Source organism: Pongo abelii, chromosome 5 (assembly GCF_028885655.2).
Source record: "Pongo abelii isolate AG06213 chromosome 5, NHGRI_mPonAbe1-v2.0_pri, whole genome shotgun sequence".
NCBI lineage: Eukaryota > Metazoa > Chordata > Mammalia > Primates > Hominidae > Pongo > Pongo abelii.
In genome coordinates, this window is record NC_071990.2 from 122,638,240 (window position 1) to 122,656,024 (window position 17,785).

The window sequence follows — 17,785 nt, forward strand, 5'->3', positions numbered from 1 at the left end:
TTTAACCAGTTCATGTCTTTCAGATTCTATGGGAACAAAGACTATCTTAACTTTTTCAGGGATATCTATAAAAAACCAACAGCATATAGAAAAATTGATAGCTTAATGCTACCTACTAAAAATGTCATAAACATAATATAGAATAGAACCACACAAATACAGTAGCCACCAACCACATGCCTATTTAAATTTAAATTAATAAAAACTAAATAAAATTAAAAATACAGTTTCTCATTTACTCTAGTCTCATTTCAAGTTTTCAGGAGTCATATGTGGCTTGTGGTTACCGTATTGTACAACACAGATATTTCATCATTGCAGAAAATGACATCAGAGAGCACTGATGAGGAGCTAGAGGAAATACATCAGCAGGTCATTGTGCTAAACAGGCTGCTATGAGTAAAGTTCTTATACAAGAATCTCTTATAGAACAGAAACACAAATTGATGGAGTGGTCTGCAATTTCCATCACAGATGCAAAAAATTTGACCCTTGATTCTGAAAATACAATGGGAATAAACAGATCTTGCATCATTTTCCCCAATGTTTCTTTTCAAAAGTGGGGCCAAGTTTACTTTAAGAAAATAAATATAATATGAATAATATTTTGATATTTTTTAAATGTAGGAAAGCTTTTTAGTGCAAATGAGGTTTAAGTTGAAATGTCAAGCAAGTTTGACATACTATATACATAAAATAAAATATTTGACTAAGTTGATAAAATATTAAGATGATTTATAATGACATAATTCCATTTGCAGGTTAAAAGTCAAGGTATAGTTAACTTTTCAAATAAGAAACCAATTTTAAGAATTAATCTATAAAAAACCTTATTTGAAATACTTTCACTGGGGCCTCTGTGATAGCAACAGTGAGTCATTATCTCTACATAAACCATGGAGAAAATCATCCTGTTCTTTATTTTTCCTTTCTCTATTCTAGCAAGAACAGTCTATGCTCATAAAGCAACAACAAATTTTTATTTAAAATGGGAATGAGAGAAAAATCAAATGTGGAAAAACTATTTAAATTCAATTTATTTAAAAATTTTGAAGTATATTTTACCTTTACAAATAAATTCTTATCCTATTATTCAATATCCCTCTCTTCTTCTGCTGCTCAATTCTCTTGATTCAAACACAAAACAACTATTGTTCTCCTTCCTTCATTTTATGCTCTACTGCACTCAACCAAAAATCACAATTCCGGAATCTTTTCTTCAGCTAACTTCCAAACTCAAGGTTCTGCCTAACTACATAAAAGATGTTTATTGACCCAAAGCTATATCAGTATAACATTTGAATGTCTTAATAAATTTTGTTTTTCATTTTGTCAATTATTTATTAGACTTACTGATTTCTTTTTAATTATTTTCAGTACCCTTACACATTGTTCTACTAATAGTAACAAATGTAGATGATTTTCCTAACATATTTTAGAGCACTAAGTCTACATTTGGTATAACTCAAACCAATTATTGAAAATGCAAAAGTATTTATCATTTTGAGTTTTGCCATGTAATTTTCACTGAAAAACACGGGTCTATATTATAGAAGTAATGGCTTTATGAATACTTGATCTGAATCGAACTACATGCTACTGCTTAAAAATATGGCTTCTCTCAAACCAGCTTGTTATGTATAGAAGCCAATTTACTATATATATAAAACATATTTTCTAATTGTTATCCTGACTGCATTCATTTTAAGTCTCTATTTTTATCCCTTTATGTGTCACAGGATGGTAGTTTAAGATCACATAAAAGGCGAATTGCTTCATTATCCAATATTAATTATCACCACACAACTTTACCTAGTCAAGTTATTACATCATATATATTTTGGTGATATTATTTCTCAACATAAAAACAGAATTACAGACTTACCAGAGACTTATATTTCTTTTCAAGAAGTCTTAATACTGTAGTTCTGCTATAACGTGCATGCTAAAATTAAAAGGAAATGATATTTAATACTCAAGCTGTGCCACTCAAAATCTATTTTTCCTGCATGATTTCTAATGACAACATCATAAATCACACAATAGCTTAGGTTTAAACCATTATAGTCAATGACAGACAGGTGTTTATGTGTGCATTGTATTAGGAGCATAGCAATCACAAGAATGCAAATAACTTGCAGATCATTTAGTGACTGACCAGTAGAAGAACATTCTATCCAACAATTGTGTCCAATTTCCATGCTAAACTATTTTAAAACCACCACCAAAAAAGTATACCTATGACAGAATCCAAAAAAAGATACACAGTGGGGAAAAAAAGTTAAAAAGCACAACTCTTATACTGAAGAGGATACTGTACGGTCTACATGTGCAGAAATCTGCCAACACTGAAATGCTCCAAAGTGACAGTACCCTAATCATTTTCTGCCAACCATATTTAAAAATGATTCAAAGTGTCAAAAGAGCTTTAAATCTCTCCTTGGAGCAAAATATAGATGTAATTAAAACATGTAAATGCATAGCATTGTACAAAGCTAGGGAAAACTATAAATATTGTTTAGCTGGATTATATAAGATATCATTAGTGTTCAAAATATAGTTTCTTCATTTCACTTAGGAATACAAATATTGGCCAGGCACGGTGGCTCACACCTGTAATCCCAGCACTTTGAGAGGATGAGGCAGGCAAATCACGAGGTCAGGAGTTCGAGTATGGTCTCGAACTGGCCAATATGGTGAAACCCCTCTCTACTAAAAATATAAAAATTAGCCAGGAGTGGTGGCGTGCACCTGTAGTCCCAGCTACTCAGGAGGCTGAAGCAGAAGAATCGCTTGAACTCAGGAGGCAGATGTTGCAGTGAACCGAGATTGTGCCACTGCATTCCAGCCTGGGTGACAGAGTGAGACTCCGTCTCAAAAAAAAGAATAAATCTTTGACAAACCTAACAAAAACAAGCAACGAGGAAAGGATTTCCTATTTAATAAATGGTGTTGGGAAAACTTAACTCAAGATGGATTAAAGACTTAAACATAAGCTCTAAAACCATAAAAACCCTAGAAGAAAACCTAGGCAATACCATTCGGGATATAGGCTTGGGCAAAGACTTCATGACTAAAACACCAAAAGCAATGGCAACAAAAGCCAAAATTGACAAATGGGACCTGATTAAACTAAAGAGCTTCTGCACAGCAAAACAAACTATCATCAGAGTAAACAGGCAGCCTATGGAATGGGAGAAAATTTTTGCAATCTATTCATCTGACAAAGGGCTAATATCCAGAATCTACAAAGAACTTAAACAGATTTAGAAGAAAAAAACAAACAACCCCATCAAAAAGGGGGCAAAGGAGATGAACAGACACTTCTCAAAAGAAGACATTTATGCAGCCAACAGACACATGAAAAAATGCTCATCATCACTGTCACTGGAGAAATGCAAATCAAAACCACAATGAGATACCATCTCACATCAGTTAGAATGGCGATCATCAAAAGGTCAGGAAACAACAGGTGCTGGAGAGGATGTGGAGAAATGGGAACACTTTTACACTTTCGGTGGGAGTGTAAATTAGTTCAACCATTGTGGAAGACAGTGTGGCAATTCCTCAAGGATCTAGAACTAGAAATACCATTTGACCCAGCAATCCCATTACTGGGTATATATCCAAAGGATTATAAATCATTCTACTATAAAGACACAGGCACACATATGTTTATTGCAGCAGTGTTCACAATAGCGTAATAGACTTGGAACCAACCCAAATGCCCAGTGATAGACTGGATAAAGAAAATATGGCACATATACACCATGGAATATTATGCAGCCATAAAAAAGGATGAGTTCATGTCCTTTGCAGGGACATGGATGATGCTGGAAACCATCATTCTCAGCAAACTTTCAGAAGAACAGAAAACCAAACACAGCATGTTCTCACTCATAAGTGGGAGTTGAGCAATGAGAACACATGGACACAGGGAGGGGAACACCACATACCAGGGCCTCTTTGGCGGTGGGGTGCTAGGGGAGGGATAGCATTAGGAAAAATACCTAATGTAGATGACGGGTTGATGGGTACAGCAAACCACCATGGCACTTGTATACCTACCAACAAACCTGCATGTTCTGCACATGTACCCTAGAACTTAAAGCATAATAAAAAAATTTTTTTAAAAAATAAAAATATTAAACAGAATAATATAAGTCAAAACTTTTTCAGAATTCTAGGGAATAGAGGATTTTTGTATTGTTTTTCTTTTTTTTCCTTTTTTTGCTTTTTAAATAGAGATGAGGTTTTGCTATGTTGGCCAAGCTGGTCTCAAACTCCCAACCTCAAGTGATCTGCCCACCTTGGCCTCCCAAAGTGCTGGGATTACAGGCGTGACGCACCGTGCCTGGCCGGGAATAGAATTTTTAATTAAACATTGATTAAATTGTGTTTTGGTTAACCGAAGGTTAATCAAAACCTTGAGTGTTAAACCTTGTAGCTTAAAATGTTTTCAAAAACTATTAATCCTTTTTCCAACTTAATAAGAGAAATAAGTTGATATAGTATTAAACTATTTTTAATATTGACCATGTTCTGAAAAGAAATCCTCATAGTATATCTTAGACCAGGGTCAGCAAACTACAGCCCTCAGATCAAATTCTGCCTAGACCCAATTTTGCAAAAAAAATTCACTGGAACAGTCAAGTCCATTCATTTACCTATTATGTATAAATGCTCTGGAGCTACAACAATTGGGTTGAACAGCTACAATAGGGACTGTAGGCCCACAACGCCAAAAATATTTATGGTCTGGCTCTTTACATAAAAAGTTTGACAACTCCTGCCTTAGATGCAAAAATTATAGGAGGATGTAATGAATTTTCATGTATACTAGAACACACTTCAGAATGTGATTTTTAAATAAATTTGTACCCCGTTCTCTTAAGAATCAACTCCCAGCAATAAGAATGTCAAATGACAAAAAGTTAATTACAAAGTTAGTAAAATATGACTGATTTTGTTAAAAAAAGATGACCTAAATAGATAAATATAAAAGTATATATAACATATCTACATGAAACAAAATCTTAACAGTTGTTATCCCTGTATTGTATAATTAGAAAAATTTAATTTTATTTAAGCTTTTACATATTTTGCATATTTTCTCAAATAATGATATAATTTGATAATCAAGAAAAAAATTTAACTGTTAGATGTGAGGAACAAAGGGTTCATTTTAAATTAATTTAATTTAATTGAGTAAACATTAATCACATACTAGACAGGCCAGGTAAGGGCTAACCACTAGAGACAGAATTGTGTTCTGGTTAATTGGGCATTTATCATACAACTTAGCAAAAGGCACAAAGCACCATCGCCAGATAACATCCAAACTGTGCTGAAGAGTAAATGAATGCCCCAGCCCCTCTCTTCTCAAGTGCAAGAAATATAGTACCTAGGTGCCCAGTACAGATTGAGAGAGAAAACAATGTGAGCATAAAAGCCAGTCCTGTTGCTGCTATTGACAAACACAGACCGCTCTTAGTCAACAGAGGTTGAGGGAAGTAACAGTATAAAGATCTCTCTACTCTTACTATTAGTTTCAGTTCCAGCTTCATAAGAAATTGCCAGGTTCAGGTATTAAACACATTCCCCAAACTTCAGGTTCAGGAGGAAGGCAAATGAAAGAATACTTTCAGAAATATCTCCTAAGCCCGAAAAAAAATACATATTGAATCCTTATGTTCTACCACATTTGCTTAAAATTTTTGAAGCTTTCACACTAAAGAGAAAATAGGTTTTTGAATAGGTCATTCAGCTTAGATTCAAATGAAATACCACTTAAAATCCTATTCTGGCTCTGCCACTTAATAGGTAAAAAATCTTGGGCAAGTTAACTTCTCCATATCTCAGTTACTGCATCTGAAAAATGGAGGTATTAATACCACCAACCTCGTAAAGTTTTATAAGAAATCAATGAGTTAACACATGTAGAAGTGATTAGAACTCTTAGCACACAGTAAATATTCAAACATTATTTATTAAAATGATATAGCAATGCACTAAAAGGTATAAAAATATTCTATTTTTCCTTACCATCCACTTTTTGAACCACACAGCCTTGGTATCAACTAATGCAAAAAAGTAGATCGGATCCAAAATCTTTTGTGAGACAACATGGCTTTGATCATGTTTAACTGTTAATAAGGACAAAGTACTCTCCACAATTTCTTCCATATGCCTTAAAGTTTGGGAAAAAAGAAATGCAATTACATATATAGTTCTGGTGCTATACTTTATATTCATGGAATGATAAAGTAGCATATAATCTTCAGAAACATTTTTTCTATTTCAGTAAATGACAGGTAGGATTCATACTCAATGTTTCTGCTTTAACAACAGGTTCTTTCTACTTCAACACTGGATCTGTGAATTTAACTTTCCTTTTTAGACTCACAGATTATCTTACAACTTAGTATAAATTTTAGAGCTGAAAGGAAAAAGTTTAAAGAATATTTAAGGAACTTGTCCAAAATGCAATAGTAAAGACCAATAAGAACCTAATGCAGACCTTCAAATCACTGATACGTTAAAAAAAAAAAACTAGTGCTACATTTTCTTTTTACCTTGTGATAAATGATGTAACGTGGTACCTGTATACAGTAATTCACATAGCTAAGTATAAAACATGACAAGCTTAAGAAAAAGAAAAAGAAAAATTTTATTAATCCCTTCCCAATCATATAAGTCCATTAAGACTGTCTTTACTCTTTCTGTCTGAAATGTATATGGGGCGGTAACACTGCTAGGTTTTATGCTGGCATACATTGGGAGGGGACTTACTTCTCTGGATGACGAATCCAGAAAGATGGAGCTTCTTTCTGATATTCATTTAGAAGACGAACCTACAAAGCAGTGCACAATAGTTCTCAAAAAATTAGCATCCTCAAATATAAAACTAAATAAATAAAAATGAAAGCATATTCTAGTAAATGGATACCTTTTTAAGTAAGCGAGTCATATTAGGATTAGTTATATCTACACCAGCTGAAAGAGTAGGAATATGATTTTCCCTAGAAAGAAAGTATGACTCCAAATACTTAGCTGAAAAAAAGGGAAAATATAAAATTACATCATTCATTTACAGTGCTTTCTGAAAAAAGTTATTTCCTATCCATTCTTAAGTACATGCAAATGACAAAAAACATTTTTAAATGTTTTCATAAACATACCTAAGCTTGTATAAATTTCCTTGGTCATATGTAATGGAGAAAGTGAAAATGTCTGTGCACAGAATTTTAAAATCCGGTCCTACGGAAATGAGACAGAAAATTTGCATCTAAGATCTTACAAGAATAGAATAGAGATGAAATATTTTTCACACAGTAAAAACTCAGAAAATAAAATAAATACAAATAAACCATTCAGAAACCAGAGTCAGAATGTACTTATATAAAAAGGGCACACTCTGTGTCAGCAAAAATTAAAACTGACCAAAACTAATATGTGAATCTAATAACAGAAAGATATTACTGCACAATCCGGTCATAGTATATACTGACATGGTGAGGAGGGGGTAAGGTGAGGTTTCATAGAGGAGACAATGTAAAGGCGTCAAACAAAGGAACAGAGTAGGCAGTACTAAATTTTTTTAACACCCCGTATTTCCAAAACCAAAATTCATCATTTTTAATTGCTTACATGGGTAGCTTCAGTAATTAGAGATTTAGAATTATTTCTAATAATTTTGCCTATTCCCAAAATTACTCTATGTTTAAATTTTTACATTATTAAAACTCTAAAATAGAAACCATTAGAAGGTAAATAAGTTAAAAGTGGCAACAGACGTAGTTAGCATAATGCCTGGCACTAAGAGTTACTTTAAAATGGTAGCTATTATTATCCCTTTAATTATACCTACTTTATTAATAGCATGATGAGATTAATCCTAATAGTGAAATTCAACTTTCCATTAAATAAAAACATAAAATTGCCTTAAATAGTCTAATCTGGGGGGGGAAATTAATAACACTGTTGATACCAGTTTAGATAATCCACTTACAAGAAATAGTTCCCCAAGTTACTAAAAGTATCTTCTAATAGCCCCAAGAAATTCCTGCTGAACAAAGGATATTAAATACTTTGGGAAGTCTATTTTTATAGTTGCAGCAAGTGATAGGTATCTGTCATACTTTTCAACCCTATAGGCTTCACTCAGTTGCATTTAAGAGTCCTTTAGAGGAGGAGATGAAGAAATAGAATTGAACTCAAAAAGAATTTGGATCAAGCACAAATTTAAAATGAAAAAAAACTCCATGTCTTGTTTCCTACTTCAAAATGACTAATTTTATTACCATCTCTCCTATATAATAATTGCTTCCAATTTTATTAGCATAAGTAATAAAACTGAACCTTGCTGCATAATAATTTAAAATGGCTAGAATTTGCTATTTTATAAAGTTATTTCATAATTTATAAAATAAAGGAAACTTATTCGGCTACTATTCTGTATTTATTAAGTAAAAGAAAAAATACACAGAAATTTATAATTGCATCTGTCAGAGAGCATGAAATGTTAAAGATAACTCTGAGACATATTTTTTCACCTTGAAGTTCTTGGATCATTGAGCTGTTGCAGAAGTCTACAATACCCTCTGGTGTTAACAAGGTTGAACTGCATCCAAGTATTAGGTAAACACCTTCTTCCCTTTATAAGAATTACAAACAGTGATTCCCAAACCACTTCTGTTTACCAGTATAATCATATCTTCATCAATGGTAGACGGTAGACTGATTTTAAATAGACAAACATATTGCGATACCTTATATTTTTCTATAACTATTTATTTATTTTCTGTGTTATCTACTGAAATCTAAGTTCTCTGAGGGCGAAGATTTTGTGTTCTGTCCATGGTGTGTTCCCAGTGTCTAAACGAGAATGATGCACACTGTAGATACTCAATATATATTTGCTGAACAAAGAGCAAAATGTAACTCTTCTGCTAATGCCTTAAATTCTATGCCAAACATCATATCAATTTTCAAGCCAAAACTATCTTCACCGATATATCAATTAGGAAGAAAAGATCCTCTATAAGGAAATCCAATTTGTGTTTAAAATGCAATTCTTGGATAATCAGGGGTTTTCTTTTCATTCCCATCATTGATACTACCTGTAGAATTACTGCACTTGTTAATGTAAAGCTTACTTTTCATCATATAATAACTGTTCCTAAAAAGTCATATGCAAACCAATTTTTAAATAAAATCATATCTACTGACTTCATAATTTTACAATTTTAGAAACTTTCTATATTTGCTTTATGATTCACCTCAAATTATTTTCTAAAATCTCAGCATTAGTTTTCTAGCTTCTTTCTTTAAGCAGTTAAGCAATCTCTAAGTAAACACTTAAATACATGAGGAAAATGTTTATAAGCCCTTTTGAATAAACCATAATTCATCATTTTTTGTTCAAATTTTCATATATCATGAATCCTTTTTAAAAAAATTTTTTTTTAATTTGAGAGTATCATAAAACAGCATCATTCAAAAGCAATGACACAGCCAGGCGTGGTGGCTCAAGCCTGTAATCCCAGCACTTTGGGAGGCTGAGGCTGGAGGATCGCTTGAGCCCAGGAGTTCAAGACCAGCCTGGGCAATGTGGTGAGGCCCCATCTCTACAAAAAATACAAAAATCAGCCAGGCATGGTAGTGCATGCCTATAATACCCAGCTACTTGGGAGACTGAGGTGGGAAGGTCACTTGAGTTTGGGAGGTTGAGGCTGAAGTGAGCCGTGATCATGCCACTACACTCTAGCCTGAGTGACAGAGCAAGACCCTGTCTCAAAAAACAAAACAAAACAAAAATAAAATACTAGGATATTCCTTTACAAGATAAAATGCACAAGGTAGCAGTGTATTATTTGGCAATGAAATATGACCATATTTTGAATCTAATCACAAAATTTTGTTAAGAAAAATTTTGACAATTAGAAAGCTGAAACTGAAGTTCCATAAACGTGTGAGCTACTGTTAAAGAAAACTATCGGCCAGACACAGTGGCTCATGCCTGTAATCTCAGGACTTTGGAAGGCCAAGGTGGGCGGATCACCTGAGGTCAGGAGTTCAAGACCAGCCCGGCCAACATGGTCAAACCCCATCTCTGCTAAAAATACAAAAATTAGCCAGGCTTGGTGGTGGCATGCCTATAATCCCAGCTACTCAGGAGGCTGAGGCAGGAGAATCACTTGAACCTGGGAGGCAGAGGTTAAAGTGAGCCGAGGTAGCACCAGTGCACTCCAGCCTGGGCAAAAAGAGTGAAACTCGGTCTCAAAAAAACAAAAAAAAAAAAAAAGAAAAGAAAAGAAAACTATCATAACTATCATATTCTATGTATTTCCAGAATGGTGGGAAAACAAATTATTTTTAATATTTCTATAACCATTTTCTTACACTAAACACAGGATCAGGATCTGAAAGAGACACTGTCAGTTTTTCGCAGAGAGTAGTCCAATTTTCACAGTTCAGGACATCAGATGGAGGAGCTGAACATAATGTTTGCAAGGCTTCATATCTCACCTACAATTTTTTTAAAAGACTTTTATTAACATTCAGTCACTAAAATAATGCCACTTTTCCAAAACAATATTTAACAAACTACTAAAAGGCAAAGTCTGGATAATTTATAAAGAGTCATTTATCAGATGCCTTTATATTAAAAAACTCTTGAGAAATCATTTTTTAAACTAAGTGCTAAGCAGAGGAAAAAAAACAGTTGCTGTTTGTGTAAAGCAAAAATTAAAATACTAAATGTGGTAGCAGATTTTAGGTATCATGTCTAAGAGGAACAGGAGGAAGAATGGTAGTTGAATCAGAATCACCAATGCAACATTTTCCAGTGGCCTTGTCCTACAGGCTTTCCCTATTCTAGGCCGTTCCTACAGTTTGAGGGCTTTAATTTCAAAACGTTGCCCAGATATGCCACTGGAAAAGCATTTCCATTCTAGGATATATGAACAATTCTCACAAAACAATCAGTTTCAACTTGTTTTTTCTGCTATACCATATTTTCTGGCCTTCTGACTACTTAGGTAGAAAAAAAAGTAACTCTTTCAGCAGTAGGATGCAAAATTGTATTTCTGTATTTTCATAGAAAGCTTATTCTTAATCAGTCTTCTCAAAATGCAATCAGAATTCACTCAAAACAGTATGACCCAAGGGAAAGTAGTAGAGAATAGTTTCACTCCAATGAAGAATGGAACAAAGCTTTTCTCCCACTCAATATCCAAGTCGTGAATAATAACACACTAATTCCAGCCTCATCCTCAAAATCTGGTCATTTCCCAACTGAAACAACTAAAGCCTAGTCATTAAAAAGGTGAGGCTTAAGAGACAGGAGCCAAAACCTCAGCAAATCAGACACTCTGAACCAGGGCCCAACTTTTAGACAAAATAGACAAAGAATATACATATATTTGAAACTGTTTATATATTCATATGAAAGAACTCCTCAATATAACTTTATTTGTGATAGGCAGTAAGGGAAATATTGAGAGATTTAAGATTAGGAATTCATTTACAATGTTAAGTAATTTTTCCATTTCAGGAAATTTTTAGGAAAAAATCCCATTAAGAATTTACTACTTGCAGAAGCAAAATGTAGGTTTCTAAACAAGTATAGTTTCCAAATCATCCATTTAAATTGAAGGCAACAGGATTTTTATCATATAAAATTTAAAACTCATTTCCGATATTTTTTGAAAGATGTTATTATTTACTATGAACCCAGAAAATAAATCATAATGCAAAATGCTGAGAAGAAAAAAATTATTCTTCTCTATGAGTTTTTAAAAAATTTCAGTAGGAGTAAATCACAACTATTCACTTAGTTTAAATTTAATAGTTTGAGAAAAATAATTTTAAAAATCGAGACCAAATGGCAAGATAGGCATACCAATACATAAAAAGGCTTAGGTTAAAAAAAAAAAAAAAAAAAAAAAAATCCTCACAAATCCTATCATATTTTCTATTTCATGCTGAGTTTCAAATGAAATAATCTTCATAAACAGTGATTTGTACAATCTCTTAAAATATAAACAGACACAATTCAATATAATTGCTTCTCTTAAAAATCCTTTTTCTGGCCAGGCACAGTGGCTCACACTTATAATCCCAGCACTTTGGGAGGCCAAGGGAGGTGGATCACTTGAGCACAGTATTTTGAGATCTTCCTAAGTGACTTGACAAAACCCCATCTGTACAAAAAATACAAAATTTCACCAGGTGCAGTGGCATGCGTCTGTAGTCACAGCTACTTAGAAGGCTGAGGTGGGAAAATCACCTGAGCCTGGAGAGGTAGAGGCTGCAGTGATTCATGATTGCGCCACTGTGCTTCAGCCTCGGTGACAGAGTAAGACCCTCCCTATAAATATAATTTTTCTAAAAAATAAACAAATGGGTCAAAATTGCTCAGATAGTTAGGGAAGGCATGGGTAACTGCTGGTCAAAGGATACAAAATTTCAGTTAGGAGAAGTAAATTCAAGGATCTACTGTATAACATGATGACATGATGACTATGTTAATAACAATGTTTGATTCTTGAAAACTGCTAAGAGAGTAGATTTTAAATGTTCTCACCACAAAAATGATAAGTATGTGAGGCAATGCATGTTAGAACAGCTCAACTTAGCCATTCCTCAGTGTATACATATTTCAAAACATGTTGTACAAGACGAATATACACGATTTTTATTTGACCATTAAAAATAATTATTTTTAAAAGCTGTTCACATTTTCTGAAAGTAAAAAAAGAATTAAAAATCTTTTTTCTTAAGAAATGACTAACTACAATGTTACATATAAAACAACAGTGAAAGAACAGTTTGGGGGACAACTGCCTATAACTTTATCCCTTTGAAATTGATGCTGAAGATAAATTTTCCTCTTCCAAACCATGACAATTCTCTAAGGAAAGCCTCCTTTACTCTGTGACTTTTCATTTGGACTTGAAAGTTTACCAGGGATATCAGTCCAGGATTGCCCATAATAATAAAGGCTTAGCCTCAAGGGAAACAACCTGGTTGCTGCTGATTGTAATCTCATATATTGTAAACATATGTTATCTGCATGAACTTGACAGCTGTCCTTGAAACTTACCTCTTTAGGTTGCCCAGGATCCAACTGGTCTAAAATCAATTGTAATTTTCCTTGACAAAATTTGTAACTCTGTAACACAATTGACAGGACATTCATTTATTTAGAAGGCTTTTAGAAATATTGCTATAAGTCATTTTTTCAATATAATTCCAAGCACAAAACACAATCCAGACAAGAGAAGGAGATGATCTATTTTGATTTGGCAGCAACTTAGAATTTTTCTTCCCAAGGCTTTTAAATGGGAACTGAATGTCCCAGTAGAACAGTGTACCTTCATGTATATGAAAACTATTATTTGCCAAGCAATTAAAATATATATAACATTATAAGACTCAAAAGACACAAAGCCAAAATGCTGCATACTCAGAAATGTGAGATGAATAAAACAGACAGATAAATAAAACAAATAAGTAAAAAAAAAAAAAGCTACCAATAGTACCCTAGGCACAGCTACAGTGCTGTTTGGACTGTTTTGTTCTCTTTCTTTCCTATACTTTTCTTTAGCCTTTCTCCATAGTTCTCTGGTGAAAAAACTCCTGAAGTAAAAACTTCCATCTATAAAAAAGTTCATAGTAGATTATAAGACATTTTGGAGAAAGAAAGGGTCTTTTTCCTACCAAAGGCAATTTAAACATGCATAATATCTAAAACATCATCTGAAAATAAAAATTATAATAGTAGGCCGGGCGCGGTGGCTCACACCTGTAATCCCAGTACTTTGGGAGTCCAAGGCGGGCAGATCACGAGGTCAAGAGATCTAGACCACCCTGGCCAACATGGTGAAACCCTGTCTCTACTAAAAATACAAAATTTACCTGGCATGGTGGCATGTGCCTGTAGTCCCAGCTACTCGGGAGGCTGAGGCAGGAGAATCACTTGAACCAGGAGATGGAGGTTTCAGTGAGCCAAAATCGCGCCACTGCACTCCAGCCTGGCAACTGAGTGAGACTCCACCTCAAAAAAAAAAAAAAAAAAAAAAGTAAGGAAACAACAGATTCTGGCAAGGCTGTGGAGAAATAGGAATGCTTTTACAGTGTTGGTGGGAGTGTAATTAGTTCAACCATTGTGGAAGACAGCGTGGCTATTCCTCAAGGATCTAGAACCAGAAATACCATTTGACCCAGCAATCCCATGCACACGTATGTTTATTGTGGCACTGTTCACAACAGCAAAGACTTGGAACCAACCTAAATGCCTATCAATGATAGGCTGGATAAAGAAAATGCAGCACACATACACCATGGAATACTATGCAGCCATAAAAAAGGATGAGTTAATGTCCTTTGCAGGGACATGGATGAAGCTGGAAACCATCATCTGTCTTGGAACAGAAAACCAAACACCACATGTTCTCACTCATAAGTGGGAGTTGAACAATGAGAACACATGGACACAGAGAGGGGAACATTACACACTGGGGCCTGTCAGCGAGTGAGGGGCAAGGGGAGGGAGAGCATTAGGACAAATACCAAATGCATGCAGGGCTTAAAACCTAGATGATGGGTTGATAGGTACAACAAATCACCATGGCACATGTATACCTATGTAACTAACCTGCATGTTCTGCACATGTATCCCAGAACTTAATTTTTTTTAAGTGCTACATTAAGAATAAAAAAAGTCTATTAGTTCTTTTTTTAAGATGGTGTCTTGCTGCAGCCCAGGCTGGACAGCAGTAGTATAATCATAGTTCAACATGGCCTCGAACTCCTGGGCTCATGCAATTAGGGAAGCAGGAGCCTAGGAGAGCCACAGTGACCTGATTTTAAAGTCAACTCCAACTTGAGACTAACAAGGCACATTCCTCGCCAGTCACAATCCATGGTCCTAAGATGTTTACAGCTAAGGAACCAGCTTGGCAATTCCTGAAAGGCAAATTCCTACAACAGAAAGTCCAGATGTCTCAGTACACATAGCAATATATGCTATCAAGATAATTATAGTTATACTTTGATGTACTTACATGCTAAAATGTCAAGGATAGTTTTCTTTAAATCAAGAGAATAATAAATTGTGCCATGCTGTCAGCCCACTTGCATGTAGACACAGCTTAGTTTAGTCTTTACATAGACGATATAAGAAAAGCTTATAAGAAAGATAGTGCGTTTCTCCACTGCTTTCTGAGGACTCCCTACTCTGTAACTGAGTAGCTTTCAATAAACTATCTCCTCTCACTGCACTCTGCAACTTGCCTTGAATTCCTTCCTGCACAAAATCCAAGAACTCCCTCTTGAGTTCTGGGTCGAGATCACTTTTCCCGTAACAAAGCAATCCTCCTGCCTCGGCTCCTCATCACTGGGAATACAGGCACACCATGCCATGCCAAGCTAAGGTGGTGTGTGTGTGTGTGTGTATGTGTGTGTGTGTGTGTAGAGACCTTGTCTCTATGTTGCCCAGACTGGTCTCAAGCAATCCTCCTGCCTTGCTCTCCCAAAGTGCTGGGATTACAGGGATGAACTACCATGCCTGGCCTTAAATTTTTTTTTTTTTTTTCAGACGGTGTCTCACTCTGTTGCCCAGGTTGGAGTGCAGTGGCGCAATCTTGGCTCACTGCAACCTCCACCACCCGAGTTCAAGTGATTCTTCTGCCTCAGCCTCCCGAGTAGCTGAAACTACAGGCACGCGCCACTACACGTGGCTGATTTTTGTATTTTTACCAAACAAACAAGCCAGCAAGCAAAAATAAGTTCACATCTGCCCCTACACATTCCTCTTCCAAACAATCCACCTGCCCCAGGCCTAACTCTAGGCAGCTGCAGAATCAATGCTACTATGTTCATCTTTTAAAAATCCTAGCTATCTTTCCCTTTCACTTCTACAGAAGTGAAATTCTGCAGAGATTTTTAAGATTTTATGACTCCATCTTTTTGTGCTTACAAAACAAATAATAATTAAAATCTTATCAAGTGAGGGTAGCCAGACATGGAGGAACTTCTGAAGTACAGGTTGGGATGTAAGTAATCCTACTGCTCTGAGTGATGTTGCCAAAAAAAGAGATAAGTGTCTTGCCATTTCTCAGCAGTAGTATAAAATCCTTAAAAGCAGAATTCTTCACCAAAAAGAGCATTGTAGAGCTCTGAAGATTTTAGTAGAGGCCAGAAAACAGTTGTTGAACTCAAGATATTCTGATTAAGATTTGAAGACTAATAGCATAAAATAAATAAGGATAATTGAAAGGACATACTCTGAATGAGAGGAGAAAGGCCATGTACCCAATAAGGAAAAAAACCTACTCAAGAAAATTCTTACTGGAAGAATCCAAAGCCTAGCAACAAAATAGAACTCAGGTTGTTCCCAGGAAAGACAGAATCTGTTTCTTTGCCTTTTCCAGCTTCTAGAGGCTGCCCTCATTGCTTGGCTCAAGGCCTACTTCCATTTTCAAAAACAGCAATCACATTACTACACCCTCTATGTCAGCCTTCACAGCACCTTCTCTGACTCTGACCCTCCTGGGTTTCTCCTACACAGACCCTTGTGATGAGATGGGTCCTGCCTGGATAACTAGAGGTCATCCTGCAATCTGAAGGTCCTTAACTTAATCACATCAGCAAAGTCTCTTTTGTCGTGTCATATGACATGTTCACAAGTTCTAGGGATTAGGACATGGACATCTTTGAGAGGACCATTATTCTGTGTACCACAGGTACCAAAGGATGGGTTTCAAGGAGAAGTTGCTTGGAAAACAAAGGAACAGTGACTGCTTTAAACATGTTTGTGTCAGGCAAGAGTAATAGGTGACTATTATCCTAAACTCACCTTCTGCATAAGGTATACACCCTGGGGTGAAGTTCCCTTGGAAGGTTATAAAATAGCTTGCACGCTATAAAACAGCACAATGCCCGTGCTGTACTATACTAATTACTGCGGAGGAAGAGAAAGACAGAAAAACTGCAAGAGGAAAGGATACAAATTCTGAAAGCTTAATGTACATCAGAGGTAATCCTCTAATTTCCCAAGCAGTTAAAAATGGCCCAGAGATGTTCAGTTTGAAATCATATAGGACCACAGCTGAGAAATTTTCTATTTGAGTGTGTCTCTGAATGGTGTCCATTTCAGCATTCCCTTTAAGAGGTATCAACAATAAAAGCTAACCTGTATAAAGCAGTGTCTGTGTGCCAGGCACTGTTCTAAGCACAAGACATACATTAACTCAGTTAATCTTCTCAACATCCCTATACGGTAAGTAGTATTTTCATCCCCATTTACAAATGGGAAACACTACAGCACAAAGAAGTTAAGAAATTTGTCCAAGGCCACATGGCTAGTAAGCGGTGGAACCATAACTTACACCCAAGCACTCTCCAGGTAGCTGGGAAAAGAATAAAAATAACTCACTTTGCAGGGAGAGAGGCTAGTTTTAAACTCAAAGTCCCCCCCTCACTAGCTATTCAAGTTTGGGTAAATTATTTAACTGTTATTATAAGCCTCACTTTTTTCTGTAGAATGGATTAATAATACCTATAGTGAATATAAAGCTAAGTACAGGGACCAGTATATGGCAGGTATTATTATTATAGCTGGTATTATTATTTCTATCTATCTGGCATTATTTTGCAGAGACTTGTTCCAGGTTTAATCATAATACCAAATATTTTCATAGCAATGCTCGCAACTATGGTAATAACTACTAGTATCTCCCCTTTGTTCTTCAATATCCTCACACTTACACTAACAGTC

At 35.2% G+C, this 17,785-nt stretch overlaps 1 protein-coding gene across 8 annotated transcripts in view; it reads right to left on the reverse strand.

The window, feature by feature from the left end:
• Positions 1 to 17,785, reverse strand: part of TBC1D32 (TBC1 domain family member 32) — a 261,800-nt gene that overhangs the window by 224,421 nt on the left and 19,594 nt on the right. For 7 of the 8 annotated variants that reach the window (XM_024248559.3, XM_054558087.2, XM_054558092.2 and 4 more), the window contains 7 exons: positions 13,109 to 13,177; positions 10,405 to 10,530; positions 7,182 to 7,260; positions 6,950 to 7,053; positions 6,793 to 6,854; positions 6,046 to 6,190; positions 1,886 to 1,945 (listed from right to left, as the gene is read on the reverse strand). In XM_024248559.3, coding sequence (XP_024104327.3) covers positions 1,886 to 1,945; positions 6,046 to 6,190; positions 6,793 to 6,854; positions 6,950 to 7,053; positions 7,182 to 7,260; positions 10,405 to 10,530; positions 13,109 to 13,177 — 645 coding nt within the window. The remainder of the gene's footprint in view (positions 1 to 1,885; positions 1,946 to 6,045; positions 6,191 to 6,792; positions 6,855 to 6,949; positions 7,054 to 7,181; positions 7,261 to 10,404; positions 10,531 to 13,108; positions 13,178 to 17,785) is intronic. The other variant, XM_054558089.2, reaches the window with a different exon arrangement.